The sequence below is a fragment of the Cyanistes caeruleus genome, chromosome 2, assembly GCF_971803275.1.
Source record: "Cyanistes caeruleus chromosome 2, bCyaCae1.hap1.1, whole genome shotgun sequence".
In the NCBI taxonomy this organism is placed as follows: Eukaryota; Metazoa; Chordata; class Aves; order Passeriformes; family Paridae; genus Cyanistes; species Cyanistes caeruleus.
Genome location: NC_141702.1, coordinates 62,193,216 through 62,211,508, shown reverse-complemented (window position 1 = coordinate 62,211,508; position 18,293 = coordinate 62,193,216). Strand labels below are relative to the sequence as shown.

At 39.3% G+C, this 18,293-nt stretch overlaps 1 protein-coding gene across 12 annotated transcripts; it reads left to right on the top strand.

Annotated features, from left to right (window-relative positions):
* Positions 1-275: 275 nt before the first annotated feature.
* LOC111926775 (uncharacterized) lies at positions 276-17,837 on the top strand. 12 transcript variants are annotated; one of them, XM_086877368.1, is made up of 5 exons: positions 276-10,906; positions 12,746-12,760; positions 13,513-13,639; positions 14,985-15,120; positions 17,550-17,837. In XM_086877368.1, the coding sequence occupies exons 1-4, from the start codon at positions 10,735-10,737 to the stop codon at positions 15,004-15,006; spliced, it is 336 nt and encodes a 111-aa protein (XP_086733494.1). In that variant the 5' UTR covers positions 276-10,734; the 3' UTR covers positions 15,007-15,120; positions 17,550-17,837. The 12 variants fall into 12 exon arrangements, 2 of the variants coding, with proteins under 2 accessions (XP_086733494.1, XP_086733495.1); XM_086877369.1 differs by having other exon boundaries at positions 13,513-13,713; XR_015283281.1 differs by lacking the exon at positions 276-10,906 and adding an exon at positions 10,987-11,324 and having other exon boundaries at positions 12,711-12,760; positions 13,513-13,713.
* Positions 17,838-18,293: the final 456 nt, after the last annotated feature.

Below are 18,293 nucleotides of genomic sequence, written 5' to 3'. Positions count from 1 at the left end.
TAACCTCATATAACATAAAACATATATGCCTATACACACATATGAATATAATTTGATTTCATTGCTTGATAGATCACATATCAAAAAGAAATAATATGCTACAATCTAATATGCAGAGAGACACTCATATATATATACACATATATGTTCTGCATTTATGACATTTGAAATCTGGACCTTTATTTTGCTTTGAGCATCTTTGAATGTTTGAACAAAGTCTTCTTCAGAAGAACTTGCCTCTGTAAAAAATCCTTACTTCTGGAGATTTTACAGTTTCGGGGAAAATCTTTATAGTTTCACAACATGTGTGCATATTTTCTTTGCCAAATGAGGAACATTTTTGGCCTAGTTTTAGGTAATTTTTATTAACATTATCACTAGTAATTACTAACTTGGCACATAAGCAAGTACTAAACCAATGTGCAGTGAAATTTAAAACAGCCAAAACCTAAGTAAGAGACAGGAGGCAGATTATTGGCATCAAAATATTTCAAAATTAAGAACACTTAAAGTAATTTTAACTGTTTCCAAGAGGCTAAAACTCTAGTAGCTGAATCCAAAATAACAACTTTCCTCTGAACATTAATGATTTGGCTTCAGAGAGCTTTGAATAATTAAAACACACACAAAATAAAGGGAGTGGGGGTGAAGGGACTTTTAAAAATATTTCAATATTCCAAATCTTTGCTCTGTGTTCAGATAAATGCCTATATGCTTTGCTCATGAGTATCTGGGCCAAATTTCTACCAGCAGCAGCTTGTTGCCATAAGAAGAACACCACAGACAAGAAGACAGTGAGCCAGGTGACAGAATGAACCATGTACATCTGTTTGTCTCTGGACACTGGGTCGCCTGTATCAACTGGGGACAAATGAAGCCAAATATAGCTCTCCAATGTTAGTGTCTGTCAAAACCCAACACAATTTGGCTAATTCTTTCCTCCTGATACAATTATCTGTTTAGCTGAAGAGTTACCATATTCATTATAATTCTGAACATCTCCTCAATCTATATTAATTATATGGATAATATTATTTAAAACACAGAGCTCATGGAGTCACATCACCAGTCAAGGAAGCACATTAGCCTCAGGCTAATTGCTCAAGTAAATTGTTGGGCTTCTGTATGTACAATTTAGATCATAATTCTGTTCACAACATAAATAATCACTAACTTTGCCTAAGTTATCCTTTTAGTATAAGTTCCTATTTATGCTTAAAAAGAAGGGATTTTCTCCCAAGTGAATTAAAAAAAAATTATCTTCAGGTTTCTGCAATTGGAAAGTCATTCCCTGAGCACTGCCTGTGCTTGTTTATCATGAAATGGGGACATGATAAGAAGTAGAAACCAGTATGCACACAGATTTAATGGGATCTTGTTTTATAAACCATTTGTAAATCTAAGCAACAAATGTATTCTATTGCATATGACAGGACAAATGGCAAGTGATAAGCCAGTTGCAATGCAAAAATCACAAAGCAAATTATATCAGTTATAACTGATAGAACAATAAGCAGAGAAAATTGCAGATACACTTAGTTGATTTTGCTGACAATCAACCAAAGCCACTAAGTTCATGAATTTTAGCTTTGCAGGGAGGATTAATCTAGATGTGTTTTGTAAAGCAGACTGAGAGCATTTTCCCTTGCACAAGAAAAAAATCAGCTGATATCTCTGGATACACTAGGAAATCATAAAGCACATGGATATAAGTGGACATCATTCTTGGTACAGTAATTAAAAAAAACAAAAAAAAACCCAAAAAACAAACCTGGTTTGGCAATAATTACTGTCATTCCAGACAAGGCGATTAGAACCTCAGCTTATTAAAAATTTCATTTTGTTTCAGACATCACAACTAAGTCAAGCTGGCTTATGAAGTGGGTCAAGAGAAATGCATTATGTCTACCTTAAAATCAATCAGTCTCTGTGGGAGGAAGCATGGGACTATGGAATAGAAACATTAACTAGAAGCTTCACTGAGATCAGACAAAATAAGATTTAATTCAGTGCAAAGATGTGTTAGAAACAAAATGTATAGCTATTTTCACCAGCAAACCTTTAAATTATATAACCTCATCTTGTCACCAGTCACAAATTAAAGTGGTTTCTGCTTTCTTAGACTGCTCCATGCCGCCCTAAACACACCTCCCCAAACATGGCAGGTAATCTGCACAAATGATCTTCTCTGCTCAGAAGAATTATGCTTTTCTGTGGGAAATGACAGAGCCTGGTGCTGTCTCTGCTTGTACTTCACATTCCCTGGGTTAAATGATCCTCTAGCACAGGAGGCACGTTCTGATCTGTTCCTGAAAACACATTCAGGTTCCTTTGAAGTCTCTAGGAGTGTTTCTGCTGACTTCAAACAGCTTGGATATAGCTCTGTAATGGGTAAACAGGGAAGAAAAATAAGGTAAGCAAGGAAAATTAACTTGAAATAAAATACTGTTGGTACTGATCTAGAAGGAAAACATACGCATGACAAAACATGCAATAACAAGGCATTCTCATGTAAAAGCTGCATCATAAACAATTAGTTTTACATGCACAGGCATTTAGGAGGGAATTTGCATCAAAATTATCAAGACTGCAAGTGGTACATTGCTGAAGTTAATACTTCAATATAGTTCACTGCTGAGGTAATGTTTCCTAGACAAGTTTCATGCCAGCAGACCCCTCAGACTATTGCTACCATTACAGGACCCACCAAGGCTGATAATCTGGAAGCTGTGTGCACTCAGGATTGCCTCTGACCTAACATGCCCTGCCTCGAGGCAGCACCTCCTGCTGTGGATGTGACCTCCCACACCTGCCAGGCACTGCTGCTGCTGCACAGTGAGAGCTTGTGTCCAATGATAAATTAGGGACACCCTGCCTTGGTCTCCATTCCTACCACAAGTATGCTTTCAGGTATCCAGAGCATTAATAATCCATGGTATCTGCTGCTTCTGAAGATATTAAATTAATCATGAGGTTTCATCACAACTGCACAAACGTCCCAGGTATCCCTGGCTGCTTCCAGATTTGCCCATTGCAAAATGAGTTCACTTCTATTTGTACAAAGCCTTCAGTAACTAAAAAAAAAAATAGGTAACCTTCTGAATGAAGAAGTATTTGCTTGACTAAGACAGTTTTCTAATCCTAGGCTGTTGTTTTGAAAATCAGAACCTTAGAACGCTGCAACTGTACTTTAAAAAAAAAAAAATTAGGACCCCCCCATGCCTCATTTAAAAGCATAAGGGAATGTAGGTTAACTCTGCATTGCAAATATTTTGCTTAGCAAGCTACAGTCACAATTACAATGATATAAGCAAAGTCCTGATGTCAGCTACAGTGCTGCCCTGACTGTCCATCTGCTCAGGTTTTGCATTTTGAAGCAGAAATTAGTGGGGTATACTCTCCAGATTATATAGCTGAAGGATATTTACATACATATTTATACATGGAAGCAGCTCTGCCCCACCTCCTTCAATGTGCTTTATGAATTGATCAGTTGAACCAGCAAGTGCTATTGGTAATTCAGACATAAAACCATTTTGCTAAGTATCATCTCCACCAACCCTCCTTATCTTTCTAAGATAAATCCTGCTCAGTGTAAGCTGACTGTTCGGAAATGACCATGAGAGTTCTGGAGGAAGAGAGGAAAGGAGAGAGAAAAATATTGCAGGAGATATACAGAAACCTATTTCCCTTTTTCACCACTACTAATTTACACATACACACCTCCCTTAGGTCTGTTCCATTTTCAGTATTGCTACTGAATACACAGTATACTGATTTTAAAGGGTAGATTTGGAAATGCTGATGAAAAAACTGAAAGCTAAGAAGAACTAGTAGCCAGTTCTTTGACTTCTAGTGTATCTTGAATTTCTCTCAGTTATTTTCATATTAACCTCAGTAATTTGAATTTGGCCAATATGTATTCCCAGAAATAATTCAAACCTCATTTGAAGATCTCAAGAATAAGTGTTATAATAAAAATACTGTTCTTGTAATATTTACAGCATATCTTAGTGGTTTGGATAATTGAGTAATTATGGCTTTTGTAAAAATGTACTTAATTTTTCTCATCTAAATTATACATCTTTAAGTCCAGAACATTTACTTTCATTACATTTTTATTTTTTTTAAGTGAGCTGGAAAAATCCTAAAATGCTTAACATTTTTGCTTCCTGGAGATACTTTTACAACTGAATCACACTGCCTCTCTTTCTTCCCTTAAATATGCTAAAAAAAAGTGAACCCTTCAATTCTTTGGAAGAACGCCATGTTTTACATGATCATTCATCATTTCTACTCTTAGACCCTCCCTATGTGCAAATTTTCACAATCCTACTAATGATGTGGATAGCCATGGGATTCAGTGTGTTCCTACCATAGGAAAAAAAGGCCATGTATTTGCCAATTCCCTCCCTCTATAAATAAGGATAACACTAGACTCTTTGTCTATCCAGTGTGTATGCTGGTATTATTATTTTTTTAATCTGCTTCTTTGGTTACTGATGAGTATATTGAGTCATGCTGCACTGAAAACTACTCTTAAAAATCTTAAATGTAAATTCCCACACTAGGTACTCCATTCACCTCTTATTTCTTATTAATGACAAGGTTTGAGAGCTTCAGGTCAGCTCTCATCTAATTATCTTGAGCATAAATGCCAGATTTCAATCTGAAGGTCATAAAGTAAAAATCAAACTGCTTATTCAAAGGCTTTGTGTTTTACAGAGCCTTTATCAGCCAAAGTCATTATCTAAATTCAAATTGATGTTATATATTGTAGAACAGATATACTCTGGGGGGCTCTTTTAGCTTCTGGAGTTTTTTTTTCTGTTGTTCTTTTCCCACACAGGAAGCTGCAGTGGCTGCCATTAATAATCTTCTCTCCCATCACTTCTTTAGGTATTGAATCCAGTCTGAATTTTTCTGTTATTATTCCCAAGAAGACTATGACTCTTCAAGCAAAAGAATGTCCAATCTGCAGGAGAAGTTAAACAGCATTTGATGCTGTCATGCTAATCATGACAGGCCATCCACAGAAAAAGATCTGGAGTGTAAATCAGTGTAATATATGCAGTAGCAACCAGCTACAGTTTCTAATTCATTGAACCTCCAGGAACTGGGGAATTTGCCACCAAACACCCTTCACACAGCACAAAGACTTGCATTCCAAAAGGCACTCTTCCTTTAAATAACATAAAATTTGTTCTAACAGTAGAAATGCAACCCAGAGGTTTCAAATTTACTTATCTGTGATCTTTATACCTGATTTTGTATGAGCTCTGAATACAAATGCAAAATTTGAATGATGATCACGTTTGCTTGCAAACTTTGAACACTATTGATTTTGCCCTTTAATTTTTGTCTCAGTTGTATCAGTCAATGACAGCTTTTGAATGTATATGCTTGCCTATGTTGCTATGGTTCCCTTTGCTGTGCTGAGGAAAACCCTGTGAAATTAATTTGCATTTTGCTGAGAGAAATGTCTCTCTTACTGTCTTTTGCTTCTTCTCACCAGGAGATCATTCTTTGTGATATTTCAGTCTCTTGCTGAGAACATTGTCTCAAAATTGCACAAAATTAGGCTTTTTATGAGGTGATAATAACAAAAACTATACATGGTTATTATTAAAGCAAATACTATTTTTTATAAAAATGCTGTGTTGAAATGTAACAAAGATTATTTCATCAAGATAAAAGAGAAATAAAACACACAGGACAGTGTACTTAATATTTTGTTATAATGCAATAAAAAGTTAAACTTTGTTGTCTTCCTTTCTTTTTCTTTGAAGACAGAAACAGGAAGAACTATGGTATTGAAATAGATGCAAGGAAGTAAAGAAAAATTGAAATTGCTATTTTTTTTATAACTCCCTACTAGAAAAAGGTCAGTCATGTATCAGAGAAAACCTTATAATATTTCAAGTTTTGACCCCAAAATTGAGCAAAAAATATAAACAGGCTATTGCTTCTATATAGATTTTGTAAGCCAACATTTTTGTGTTACTATCTGATATACTTAATACTGATATAATCTAACTAAAATGCTGAAATCATGGATTAGAGAATAAAACAAAATATCTACATCTCCTGAACTGGTTGAGTTTTTGGAAAAAGAAAAGATACTGTAACTACAAAATGATGTGGTTGTTTGCCAAATTATTGAACATGCAGGGGTGTCATTTTGTTACTGCATCAGTCTAGAATGAAGAGGCTGCACTCCAGAAGTGTAAATGATGCTCACTGCCAGGAACCATGTGAGTATGCAAAGCCATCTGTATATCTTGAGGATATATGACTTGCTCCTCTTCTTAGCAGGCAAACAGCTGACAAAATCTGGAACTGGAGCCCTTAGGAAACTCTAGGTTTTCTGCTCCTATAGCCACACATACTGGAGTGATGTCACTAGCATAACTTAGGGCAAATTAAATGGTTTTCAAAGCAGAAAGGAAGAATTTGAATTTCCTGCCTTAACGAAGCTTGGATTTTGGAGTGACAGGAGCCCACATTCACAACGCTACAACGCTCCTTTTCCCTCATCCTTCTTCCTCTGGGGCTAGGGAAGCAAGAACTGAGTATTAACAAGCTAAAGTGGTAGCACTCTTTCTGGTGTTAGCAGGTGATAATGCTAGCATGTGGAGCTGCAGTTTTTGTCGGAAGGAGAGACAAAAGTTATTTGATGCAGGCCTTCATGCAGAAGAAAGTAGACAGCATGCTGCAAGGATCTCTGGAAAACAATAGGCTGTATTAATAGGTGACACTTTATAGAGATAAGGAGAAATTAACCCAAAACAAACATAATTTGAGATCTAATATTACATTCCAAAATATTCAAAAAATTTAAAGTTATTCTTTGTCGTATCTGCCTAGTAGCTTGAAGCTGCTTAATATTCCAGATCTAACCATCAGAAGATGGGGACATCTTCAACTCAAAATGAGAAAAGCTGATGACTAGAACAGCCATGAGTGGTATCAGAATTATTTTCTAATAATAGGCCTAGACTCATAACACCTGCAAGCCCTACAGTATCAGAAAACATTGCTAGGGCTTGTGTCTAACACAAATTTTCTTCTCAGAAAGAAATCTGACAGCACATGTTCATGAGCTGAACTTCACCCAAGCATAAATAAGAGCAAACATCCTCTTTAGCTGCATGTTAAAGGTCATTTTTCTTCAAAAGCTGTCAGGTGCCTGATCACAGCCAGCAATTTTTCAAGCAGATAAATCAAGATTTTTTCATTAAGGGAGATGATAATAGAACTACACTGATTAATTAAGAGTAATCCAGAATAAGTTTAAATACTAAAAGGAAAGATCAATAATGCCAATGTATCAAACATGTGGTATGTTCAATCAAAGGTATTCACTACCTATTCATTCAATGGCAGATTATGGAGCCACAATTATGCATTATTTCAAGCAAGAATTTATATCTCTTTATCTAAGAAAAAAATATCTGTGGTTATATTTGCTGTTGTAGAGAACTGATTTCAAAAACTGAGACAGCTTTTAAAGTTTTTCTCAGTTAATGTTATTTCAGGTTTCCCTGCTACATTTCTTTTTTCACCCCAGTAGACAAAGAGCATTATTTAAGTTTTGGAAAAGTCTTCATTGGAGATTCCTTAACAATAAAAAAAAAAATTAAACCTTATGGCCCCTTCTACAGATGTGCTGCTGGCTATTTGCACAATTAATACAAGAACATGAAATGGGATTCAGGAGAAAAGAATAGCACAAAAAGTGCTTGGATGTAACAGCAAGAGCTGTACCACTGGGAAGAAAGTGTGACAGGCCAGGAGCTCTATCAATGGCACCTCTGCTTCCCCAGGGAGTCCCACAGAGGCTGAGCTGGCAGCTGCTGCTGCCCCAGCTGCACCTGCTGAGGAGGAGCCCCCTGAGCCTCTGGCTCCTGAGGTGGAAAAGGCCCCAGATTCTCCTGCCCTCAGTGAGGAGGTGCCATTGGCCAGGACAGAGAGCCCAGTCCCCTGCACCACACAGCCCCCCCAGGCTGCAGACAGGCTCTGCCAGATTATTATCATGGAACATTAACATGAGCAAGGCTGTGCTGGAAATCCAGGCACCTGGCCACCAGCCAGCAGAACAGAGGGACCTGGAGCAGAGCATGGCTGCACAACTAGAAGCAGCAGTTCCAGCAAGAAGGGAAGAGACACAAGTCTCTATCCTGCACAGCCCCTGATGCCCCCACAGCCCTTCCCCAAGCCCCCTGAGAGCACACACCCTCAGTGAGCAGCAGGAGGAGGCAGAAAGGGGGTCAGTTACTGCCACAGGAAGACAGCGAGAAGGGGGCTTGGCTAGTGAGCTTCTTCCCCAGTAGGATGAGGAGGAAGACTGAAAGCTATCTAAAGGAGCAAGGAACAAATACCAAGTGACACAAGAATTACCAAGGGGAAGCTTGCACTGAGTCAGAGTTGACCCCAGGAGAAACAGTTGTCACAAGGAAATTTCCAAGGGGGAAGCCTACACAGAGCAAAAGCTGACACAGAAGAAGCTGGCAGCTACCAGAATGTAGCCCAAGGGGAAGCCTTCAGTGCACCTGAGCTGACACCAGGGAATGATGGTAGGAATCAGGAAGTGTTTAAGGGGAAGTCTGCAGTGAGCCAGAGCTGAACTTGGAGATGCTGGTACCTACCAAGAAGTTTCCCACGGGGAAGCCTGCAGTGAGCCAGAGCTGACCCCAGGGAACGACAGCAGGTACCCACAAGGGTCCCAATGGGAAGCCTGAAGTGAACCAGAGGTGACCACAGGAGATGCTGATAGCTACTGGGAAGTATCCTGGGGAAGCCTACACTGAGCAGGAGCTGATGCCTGGACAAGCTGGTACCTACCAGCAGATATCCGAACGGGAGGACTGCAGTGAGCCAGAGCTGTCCTAAGGAGATGCCGGTAGCTTCCAAGAACAGCCCAACTGGGACAAATACATCGAGCAAGAGCTGTCCCAAGCAGCTATCAATAGCTACCAGGAATTTTCTGATTGGGGAAAATCTATTTAGCAATGACTGTCCCTAGAAGCTGGTAGCTACCATGAACTCTCTGGCTGGGATGAATGCAACAAGGCAGAGGTGTCCCACAGAGGACAGGCAGGGAGCTACCAAGAACTGTCTGATTGGGAAGAATCCATTGGCCAAGAGCTTTTGGAAGAGGAAGGCTCCATTGGCCAGGATGTGCAGAAAGGGAATGGTAATCGACTGTCTGTGCTGCCCAGCTGGGAAGATGTCAGTGACAAAGAGCTCATGCTGGGACAGCTGGGAACATGTGAGGCTCCAGAGTATTGGGGTCAAGCCCTTGCTGCGGGAGGAGGATGAGTGGGGTGAAGTGAGTGTCCTCAAGCTGTGCAAGGAAGACGGAGAGCAAAGACTGGGAGGTTTTGCAGGAGATGGTCTCCCAAGCTTGCTGCGAGTACCTCAGTCCCTCTGTCAATATCACCAACAAAGATGTTAAACAGTGCTGGTCCTAGCATTGGCCCCTGAGGATGCCTCTTTATCACTGCTGTCCAATTGGACATCAAACCACTGACCACAAACCTTTCAGTGTGACCTTCCAGCCAATTCCTTATCCACCAAGTGGTCCATCCATCAAATCCATCTCTCCAGTTTACAGAAAAGGATGTCATGTAGACACTGTCCAACGCTTTGCACATGTCCAGGCAGATGACATCAGTTACTCCTCCCTCATCCATTAACACTGTTATCCCTTTGTTCTCTCAGTCCCTGACTTTTTCTTTTGTCACTTGGGTGGTGTAGCTGTAGCACTCGCCAGTGAACAGAGACAAAATAGACATTGAGTATATCAGCTTTCTTCTTAGCCTAGGCAATCAGTTCTCCCATTTCCTTTCAGAGCAGTCTGACATTTTCCCTAGTCTCCCTTTTATCTCCAACATACTCCTTCATGATGCATTTTTACTTAGAGCCTGTTCAAAGGCAGAAGGTGGGAAACTGATCTAGAGGCACTAAACATATCAGAAGACCCAGCTCTCACACTGGGTCATCTTACCAAGCATATGATGATGCTCAGAGACTGCCACACTAGTACCATTACACCTCTAGAAGTTCTTCCAGGAATATCTAATTAAACTGGAGTTTTCTGTGGCAAGCCTGTGCATGTGGCACAGACCTTGCACTATCTCACTACTGCCATCCAGCCCTCTGACTGCACAAGCCCCTTCTGAAGCAACAGATATGTACCCAAAGGAGCAGCCACCCACCACAGTAACTTGTCCTGGAGTAAGAAAATCTAACTTGCTACTTGCTACCCACTCTCCTCAAGGAACAGGTAGTGAGTGGCAGCTTAGAAACTTTTCCAGAGGAAACAGCTTTTAAAAAAAGAGAGTTTAACTGTCTGGAGAAGTATCACAGTATTTCTAAAGAATGTGAAAGAAAAATAAAACTATTCCATGGGGATTTTTCTTCATTATCACTCCACCCAGAGAAGTGAGCACACAATGAGTAAAGGTCTGCACATATTGATTTTAGAGTTGGGGATGTGTGCAGCTAACAGCTTTTAAAGAATTTCAATTTTCAGTTACTTCAACAAAATTACCAGCAAACAAAGTGAAAGTTACTGTAGGAAACTGCAGACTAAAAATGATCATTTAGGTTTGAAATGTTTCCTTTCATTGAAAGTAGAGGGCTTTCAAAAGCAGGAGTTACTGTGGGCGTTTGGCAGCGTTGTCTTCACCAGACATTTCCCAAGCCACAGCCTGTCCCTCTTTCAGAACCATGATTTTTACAGTTTTGTTGCGTGGAGACTTAGGGCCGAGGAGCGCCTGCTCGGGGCCTCCTGACTTGGGGGGCCGGGCCCTGAGGAACCGAGCTGTGCCAAGCCGAAGCAGCCACGGCTCCCAGCCCGGGATGTTGCCGGGCGGGTCACGGGGAGCAGAGCCCCGGGACGGTGAGGGCCGGGCAGAGCGCCCTGGGGCGCGGCTGCCTGGGAACCAGGGCGGGAAGGGCCGGGCTCTGCTGGCTCCGGTGCCCGGCAGCGGCGCCGCGATGGAGGCGGGCGAGTAGCGGGGGCGGAAAGAGAGCGGGTACTGCCGAGGGCACCGAGTGCCCGGACGCAGGAAGGGCTGAAGGCCGCGTTCCCCCTGCGCCACGGGGGTCTCTATTGGGAGCTGCCTGCGCGGGCGGCGGAAGCAGCCGGAGGGGCCGGAGCGGCCTCTCCTGGCCCCGGCGAGGGGCGGCGGAGGCGCCGTGAGTGTGCCCGAGCCCCCTCCCAGGCCTTGCCCTCGGGTCAGGGGGTGCAGCGTCCTCTGCGGTGACAATTCTGTGACTCCCATCTGGCCCGGGCAAGGATGCCATTTTTCTGGTAAGTTCGTGTCCGCAGCAGCCGGGCTTTTTGTTTGGACCTGAAAAACCAAAGCGGCCCACAGTGGGCGTCCCTAACAAAAGTGCTCAGCAGTGATGACTGGGGCCAGCAGGGACAAGAGACTGGGTGCTGTTCGCACTGCAGCTGCTCATGCAAGGCCCTGGAAGTGCTCATGGACTTCACTGGAAGGGCCGAGAATCAGAACAATTTTATCTGTTCCCACTCGACAAAATACTGTTGGCAGTAGTCCTAGTGAAACCTCAGTTAGTGTCAGTACTGGAATTGCCAATACTACAATAGTAAGCTGCTTTTGACAAAAATTATTTCTTGTATGTTCTTTGATGGGAAAGTGGCTGTGGAATTGAACTATTTCATTCCATCTTATACTGCTTCCCATCTCCAAGTGTTTTGCCATCACTAGTGGAAGGGACTAGAGCTGGTAACACCTTTCCTTGCTGGTTGGCATGTTCCTTTACTTTGTAGCTCTTAGTGTTTCCTATTTTTCCCATTTGGTAAGTCGTGCTTTGGTGACTTTCTGATAACCAGACAAAATAATCACACTAGGAAGGAGGTATATAGTAAACCTCAGGTAGCAACTTAATCCCTTTTCTAAACCAACATTGGTGTCTATTAACTACAAACACGAGACCCAAAGATCCTGGATTTTGATAGTTCATCAGGCCCATTGCAGACCACACTGAAAGAAGAGAACTGTGCCTACCAGAAGGCTTGGTTTCCAACTTTCTCACAGGGCTCAAAGCTTGCTGGAACATAGAAATCATAGAATATGCTGAGTTGGAAGGGACCCATAATGGATTTGTTCAGTGGTGAATTTGATTGAAGTGCATTTCATGGAATAAAAACCTCTTTGTCTGGAAATTGACTTTTAATGAAATTCTTTCTCGCTCATTTAAGGCTACTTGTCTAAATGTTCAAAAGCTCCAGTAAATATGCAAATTAGTTGGAAGAAAAGTTCTTGATGGAGCTGGTCAGCCAATATTAGAAGTGGAAATATACTGTACAGTTAAAAAAAATATGAGAAGGTATGAGCTTCTTTTTCCTGTTTTATTTATTTTACCAGGAAAATATCAGGGAGAGGTACTGTTCTTCTCTACATCCCAAGAAGCATTTTATTTTCCACGTTCATGATGAAAAATAAATCCCTGTGACTCAACATTTGAGTATTGTAACTTGGACAAAAAAAGGTGTCATGAAAAGTTAGTGGCAGCAACTATGAAACTTTATTTTCCATTAATTAGACAATATTTTATGAGTGGGATCTGATATAATACCTTTGTATGTATATTTTTTTCTGTTTTAATGATCACATAGGTTTTTTCTTACACTCCATAATTACACCTTATAATTTATATTTTTCTTTAATTTTCAGGTCCTTATGTCTCTCTTTGTGTAACACTCTTGCAGGAAAATTCAGTACAGGTGAAGGCACTTCTTTTACACTGAGCTGATAGGTTGTTGTGGGTGATAGTAAACTCAAACATAATCCATGTAGCACCTGCAATGCAAAATTAATGACTCATCTCCTCCCCACCCTGAAATATTCAAGTTAGGGCTTTGCAGTTCTAGCTTTTGTGGAGTAATAATTTCTAATTTCCCTAAGTTAAACTCTGGTTCACTTCATTCTTGAATGACATGTAACTTCATAGATATTCACTGGATCTGAAGCTAATACTGTTAATGCAGGCAGGTCTGTGAAGTTTGTAAAGGGAATTTTCTTAATATCATTTATTCTTCATCTGTACAGAAAAATAGTTTTAAATTATCTAAGACAAAAGTATCTGATCATGAGGGATGTCCTTAAGCATGAGTGCTGATAGATCATGGTACAATGGGCTACCAAAAGCTACAATAAAAGGTGTCCTAATGACTGTATGGCCCTTAAAATAGCTCCATTCTATTCTAACAGCAGAATATGTATCTATAAAGCAGATCTGTCAGAGAGTTTTTGCCCATGTAGTTATAATTTAGGTTAAAAAAATTGAATATCTGCAATTACCAAAGTATAAGAGGCTACAAATAAGGTGCTGAATGAGAAAAGATAAGTGGACCAAATAGATGTGGAGATATGTATTTGTAGTGTTGGTAAGAACATACTTCTTAGTCTTTCAAATGACATTTCCAAGTTAGAAATTAATATTTTAAAACTTTTTACATTGTTTTGCTATTTGTAGGTTTTTTCCAGAGGATTTGTTCCACTGTAATGGCTACTCATTCTCAAAAAACTGAAAATGCTTTACCTGAAAAATCTAAACTGATGAGAAAGAAAGAAATTTCTGTGTTCGTTCTGCTGTGGAATGGGTCAGTGAATCAGTGAACACAATGTTAAGAGAGTTGCAGCCTACTGACCAGTGTCAAGCTGATAAGATGCTTGGGTAGATCTTGAATATTATGAAAATTATTACACTTGAAATATACACTAATTATTTATATTTTTAATGGAAAGCATATAGAATATTCCATGTTTTCTATTATTAGTTTTTATATTTTTAGGATGTAATGTCTGTCTCAGATCCATTCTTCTACATTGCCTGCTGTTTATAATTATGTTAAAAACATGCTGTTTTGGGCTGCCACACTGACCACAGACTGTAGCAAACAGACCTAATTACCTTCCATTTGGACTAGATTTGGGAGAACTTTTGCTTCCTTAAGTGTTAGCTTTCATATTTTTCAGATTCTGTGCTGCCTAGGTGTGTAGTTTTGAGTTTCATATTAAGTATTAGCGAGCTCTCTTCACACAGTAGGTAGATCAAACAATTCTTTTTCTAGCTTGATACCAAGGACAATCGCTAGAAGTTTCAGGCCCAAAAGCATAAACAGAGGTGGACCGAAGAGAGAAAACAAGAAGGATGGGACTTCATAATCAGAAGCTGTAATTGGATAATGAATCCCAATATGCAGATGGACTAAAACTTATAAAAATGTGAGAGCTTGTGACCAGTCATTGATTTTGTGACCATATTTAGGTCCATCTTGGGTGTAGCCCTTGTACTGCCCAAGGTGTGTCCTTTAAGGCCTTTCAATAAATACTACTTTACTCTTAATTCAAGGTCAGCCTTCTCAGGACATCACCTTGATAAAGGGAATAAGGAATCAATTGGAAAGTGAGTCTAAGTAAGATTTGAACACACTGTTTACTTTATATATTTTACATACTCAGTTTGCCTGAATTGGCTGTATATGACCCTTGGGTGAAGTTTCCACTTCAGGCATGTAACTGGAATTCTGCCACTTCTGAGTCTGCAGTCACACAATAACCAGAACTGACCTACTGGCTTAGCAACCAAAGCCAGGCTGTGGGATGTCGTGGAGTTAAGACAGGATCTGTTACTACCCATGCAAAACAAATACATCCTTCGTGCTCAGATTGTCTGCTCAGAGCTGACTTTCAAACCAGACTGGTTTGCTAAGCATGAGCTAAGGTTTGTGATACTTAGTGGTGGTTCTTTTTGTTTAATCAATGCTGCAGATGACTACCAAAAAAGAATTATATAAGCTTATGGACTTCCCCAGCTTCACACAGTGAGTCTATGGCAGAAGCTCAAATACATGCTCAAATCTACCTCCTAGCATGTATCACATGTGTCTACTTGTCACACCTAAGATTATTTGGAACCAATAATTTCTATGCCTCTTCCCTCAGTGAATACTTTGCAAACAAATAGAAGAAAAAAAGCAATTTCAAAAGCAAGAAGGAGAAGAAGAAGAAGCAAAAGCCACTCTCGCCCCTACATCAAGCACTCGACCCTCAACACCTAAGAAAGAAAGAGGAAAACCAGGTTTTACTTTATTTGATTTTAATATTTTCTGCAATAAAGATATTTATAAAGGTCCTAAAAGACACCCTGTCTCATGTTCTAAGGGTTGGGTTACTCTCTCCTAACTTTTCTGACTAGAGCAGTTTCTGCAGCAAAATGAAAGAGAAGTATCTGTATCTGAAAGGGAAATAAATTCCTATGAAATTATTGTAAGACTGTGGATGTGTAATATTTAAAAGACCTGTTTTCTCTTTGGAAGTGCCAGCTGAAATAGGCCTAAATTTTTTTCGCATTCATTATTATAGGAAATCAAGTATGTGTACTCCCATTCAGTATAAATCAACTGACAAAATTAAGTTTTTGAAAAATAAATTGTTAATTTTTAATACATTGAGCACACACTGAAATGGCAATACTGTATTTACTCCCAAAACTGTGATACACAAGCATATGTTCAGAACCAAGAAAATACTTAGCTACTACTCTCTGTCTCTTAGGAAAGATAGTGTCAGTGGAAGAGAAGCCCTGCTGCAGAACCTGTTGAATCAATGCTGTGTGGCAGCTTTCCTGTTGGGAGAACATCACTTACCATAGCAAAGGCTGGGGTCACCATTAGCAATATCCCATTGTACATATATATTGCACTGCTGAAACATGAGCAGGGACATATGACTTCTGTCATTTGGGTTTTTTATCCCAGTTATCATAATTATTGCACAATTCTGAAGTCAGTTGTGACATTATTATTAAATACAGCCCTCACCCCATTGCCTGTAGCAGTCTTTGGACCCTGTGCCATACTTAAAATATGTCAGAAATTACTCTGATTCTTTATTTTCACCTGGCATTCCCAATTACTGGAGTTGCCTAAAGAAACCTCTCCCAATGGTTATTCTGTTGAGCTGTGAAAAAATGTCACCTGCAAAACTGAAATTAGTGAAAGAAGTTATGCTTATTCCACGAGTTATCACTCAAACAGGTACTGCTTCATTTTTGCTTTTTATTAATGTATTCTATAGACATCATCCTAGCTATACATGTACATAAGCATATAGGTATTTTTAATATAGTTCTTACAAACTATATTTTTCATGTTTTGTTATCTTGTAAAGCCAAACTTTTAACAAATGCTAGTGCAGAATTCTAGCATCCATAACATTAAATTAATTAAAAAGATGATTTAAAAGAAGAACCATGAAGATTTAAGTTAAAACATATGTTAATTTAGAGGAATTGCATTGAAGATGGTGTTAAGCAATTGTGTTACACAAAAATAGATTTGCATTAGTAGATGATAAATATTAATTGTTGGTTTATATACCATAGAAAACAACAAAACATTCAGCAAATTCCCAGGAAATCTTAAAATATTTGGAAATAGGTTGCTTTCAAATGAAATTGTGACACTAGAAGGGAATTCAGAGAGCAAAAAGATTGTGTGAGACAGATGGGATCAACCCTCTCTTATTTTGTTTAGCCATGTGTTGCATTAAAGAATGCATCTGCACAATATGCCTACATTAGGGCTGTGATTTCAAGTTTGTGTGCTGGTGACGTGAACAAATAGCTGAGCCCAATTCTCTTTCTTTTTGTTTTTCCTTTAACTTTTCCAAATTATCCCCCAGAGCTGTTAATAAAGTCACCTATTAACAATATAAACATTTTGAAAGTTAACAAAGTTCTTTAAATGTGTTTAAGCAAGACATTCATCCTCGTAATTTAATCATGTGCTTGCATTCCTATAAAATTACTGAAGTCTATTATCTGTGAAGGAGTTATGATGACTAGATAAAACAGATTTTTAAAACTCATTTTATTTTCTTTTCACTATGATGATTCTATTTTTTTTTTCTCTATAGTCTTTCTACTATTCTTCCCCATCCTTTCTTTTTTTTTTCTGTTCACTCTTGAATACAATAATTGTAATAACAGTAAGTCATGCTCTCAAAACCTACATGGTGTCCTTGTAATGAATCAGATTAGGAAAGTGGTTGCAGCAACTTTTTTTGAACCTAAAATAATCTATCTCCTGGAGGACTGTTCAGTCATGTGTTGGCAATGCATAGAAGTGAATAGAAATGTATAGAAATATTGTTTTATTAATACCTGGAAAATAAATCAGAGACAGGGATTAGACCAGTATTTGCAGTGCCTGTGATTAAGATTGGCTTTTTTCCCAGTCAAAGAAGTCAAATGCCTTCAATATTATCAAGAACTAATACTGTGTTGAAAAGGCAATAGATTTTGTTAACTTATCAAAGTGGATCTGCACATTCAGATCTAAATGAAAGATACTTCATTTATAATCATCTCCTCTTTTCTATAACTGCATATCCATTAGTTTAGCTCTTTCTTATCACATAACTGAAAATGAGTTTGCTCATGTTTTTATCATTATTTGCAAGCAATTCAGTGAGAAAAGAATGCCTAAATTCTCTTTTCAATTTCAGGTTCCTTGGTCCTTGAAAAAGGCATTTCCGTGGTGTGGCAGCTGAAATAGATCAACTAATCCCAGTGATGGAAGAGTGTTCTTGAAGCTCTCATATGAGTTAGTGAACTGTGGTAAAGAATGGTAGGAAACATACCCTGAGCTGGTATCCTGGTAAGAACTACTGACGTTTCATCTCTGCAGTTCCATGCTATTCAGTGGCCATCATTAACAGAAGGTTTTGTTTCGGGGCGCAACTGAGTGTCCACCATGGAAAATAAATAAATTAATGAAGTACTAGGGTGAAAGAGCAAGTGTGTATTTCTGTTACTAAAAGATGAAGTCTGTCTCCCATGAAGGCAGAGTTCTCCTTGCAAAATCATTAATATGTTTCTGGAATAAGTCTACACTGCCCTTCTGTGCCAGAACCCTTCCTGCACTGTAACTGGCAGTGACAGGGACATTACCTAGAGCAGCTTTAAACTAGTTTTTCATATGAAGAAGCTTCTCTTAGTTTGTACTGCCTCAAAAAATGAGCTGAAATGTAAGAGACCCTGCAACACACTGTCCAAAGATTATTGGCTAGCAATTAGCTAATTGTCTGGCAGACATATTTTTTAGGCAGACATATATAGAAGGACAACCAATTTGTTCTGCAAATAGTAAAAAACTTGTAGTGATAGGGAGCAGCTGCCAATGAACCAGCATCTGGAGCTTTCAGCAAAGGCACACAAGGCTTTTGTTCAATTCGCTGTATGAGCCTGCT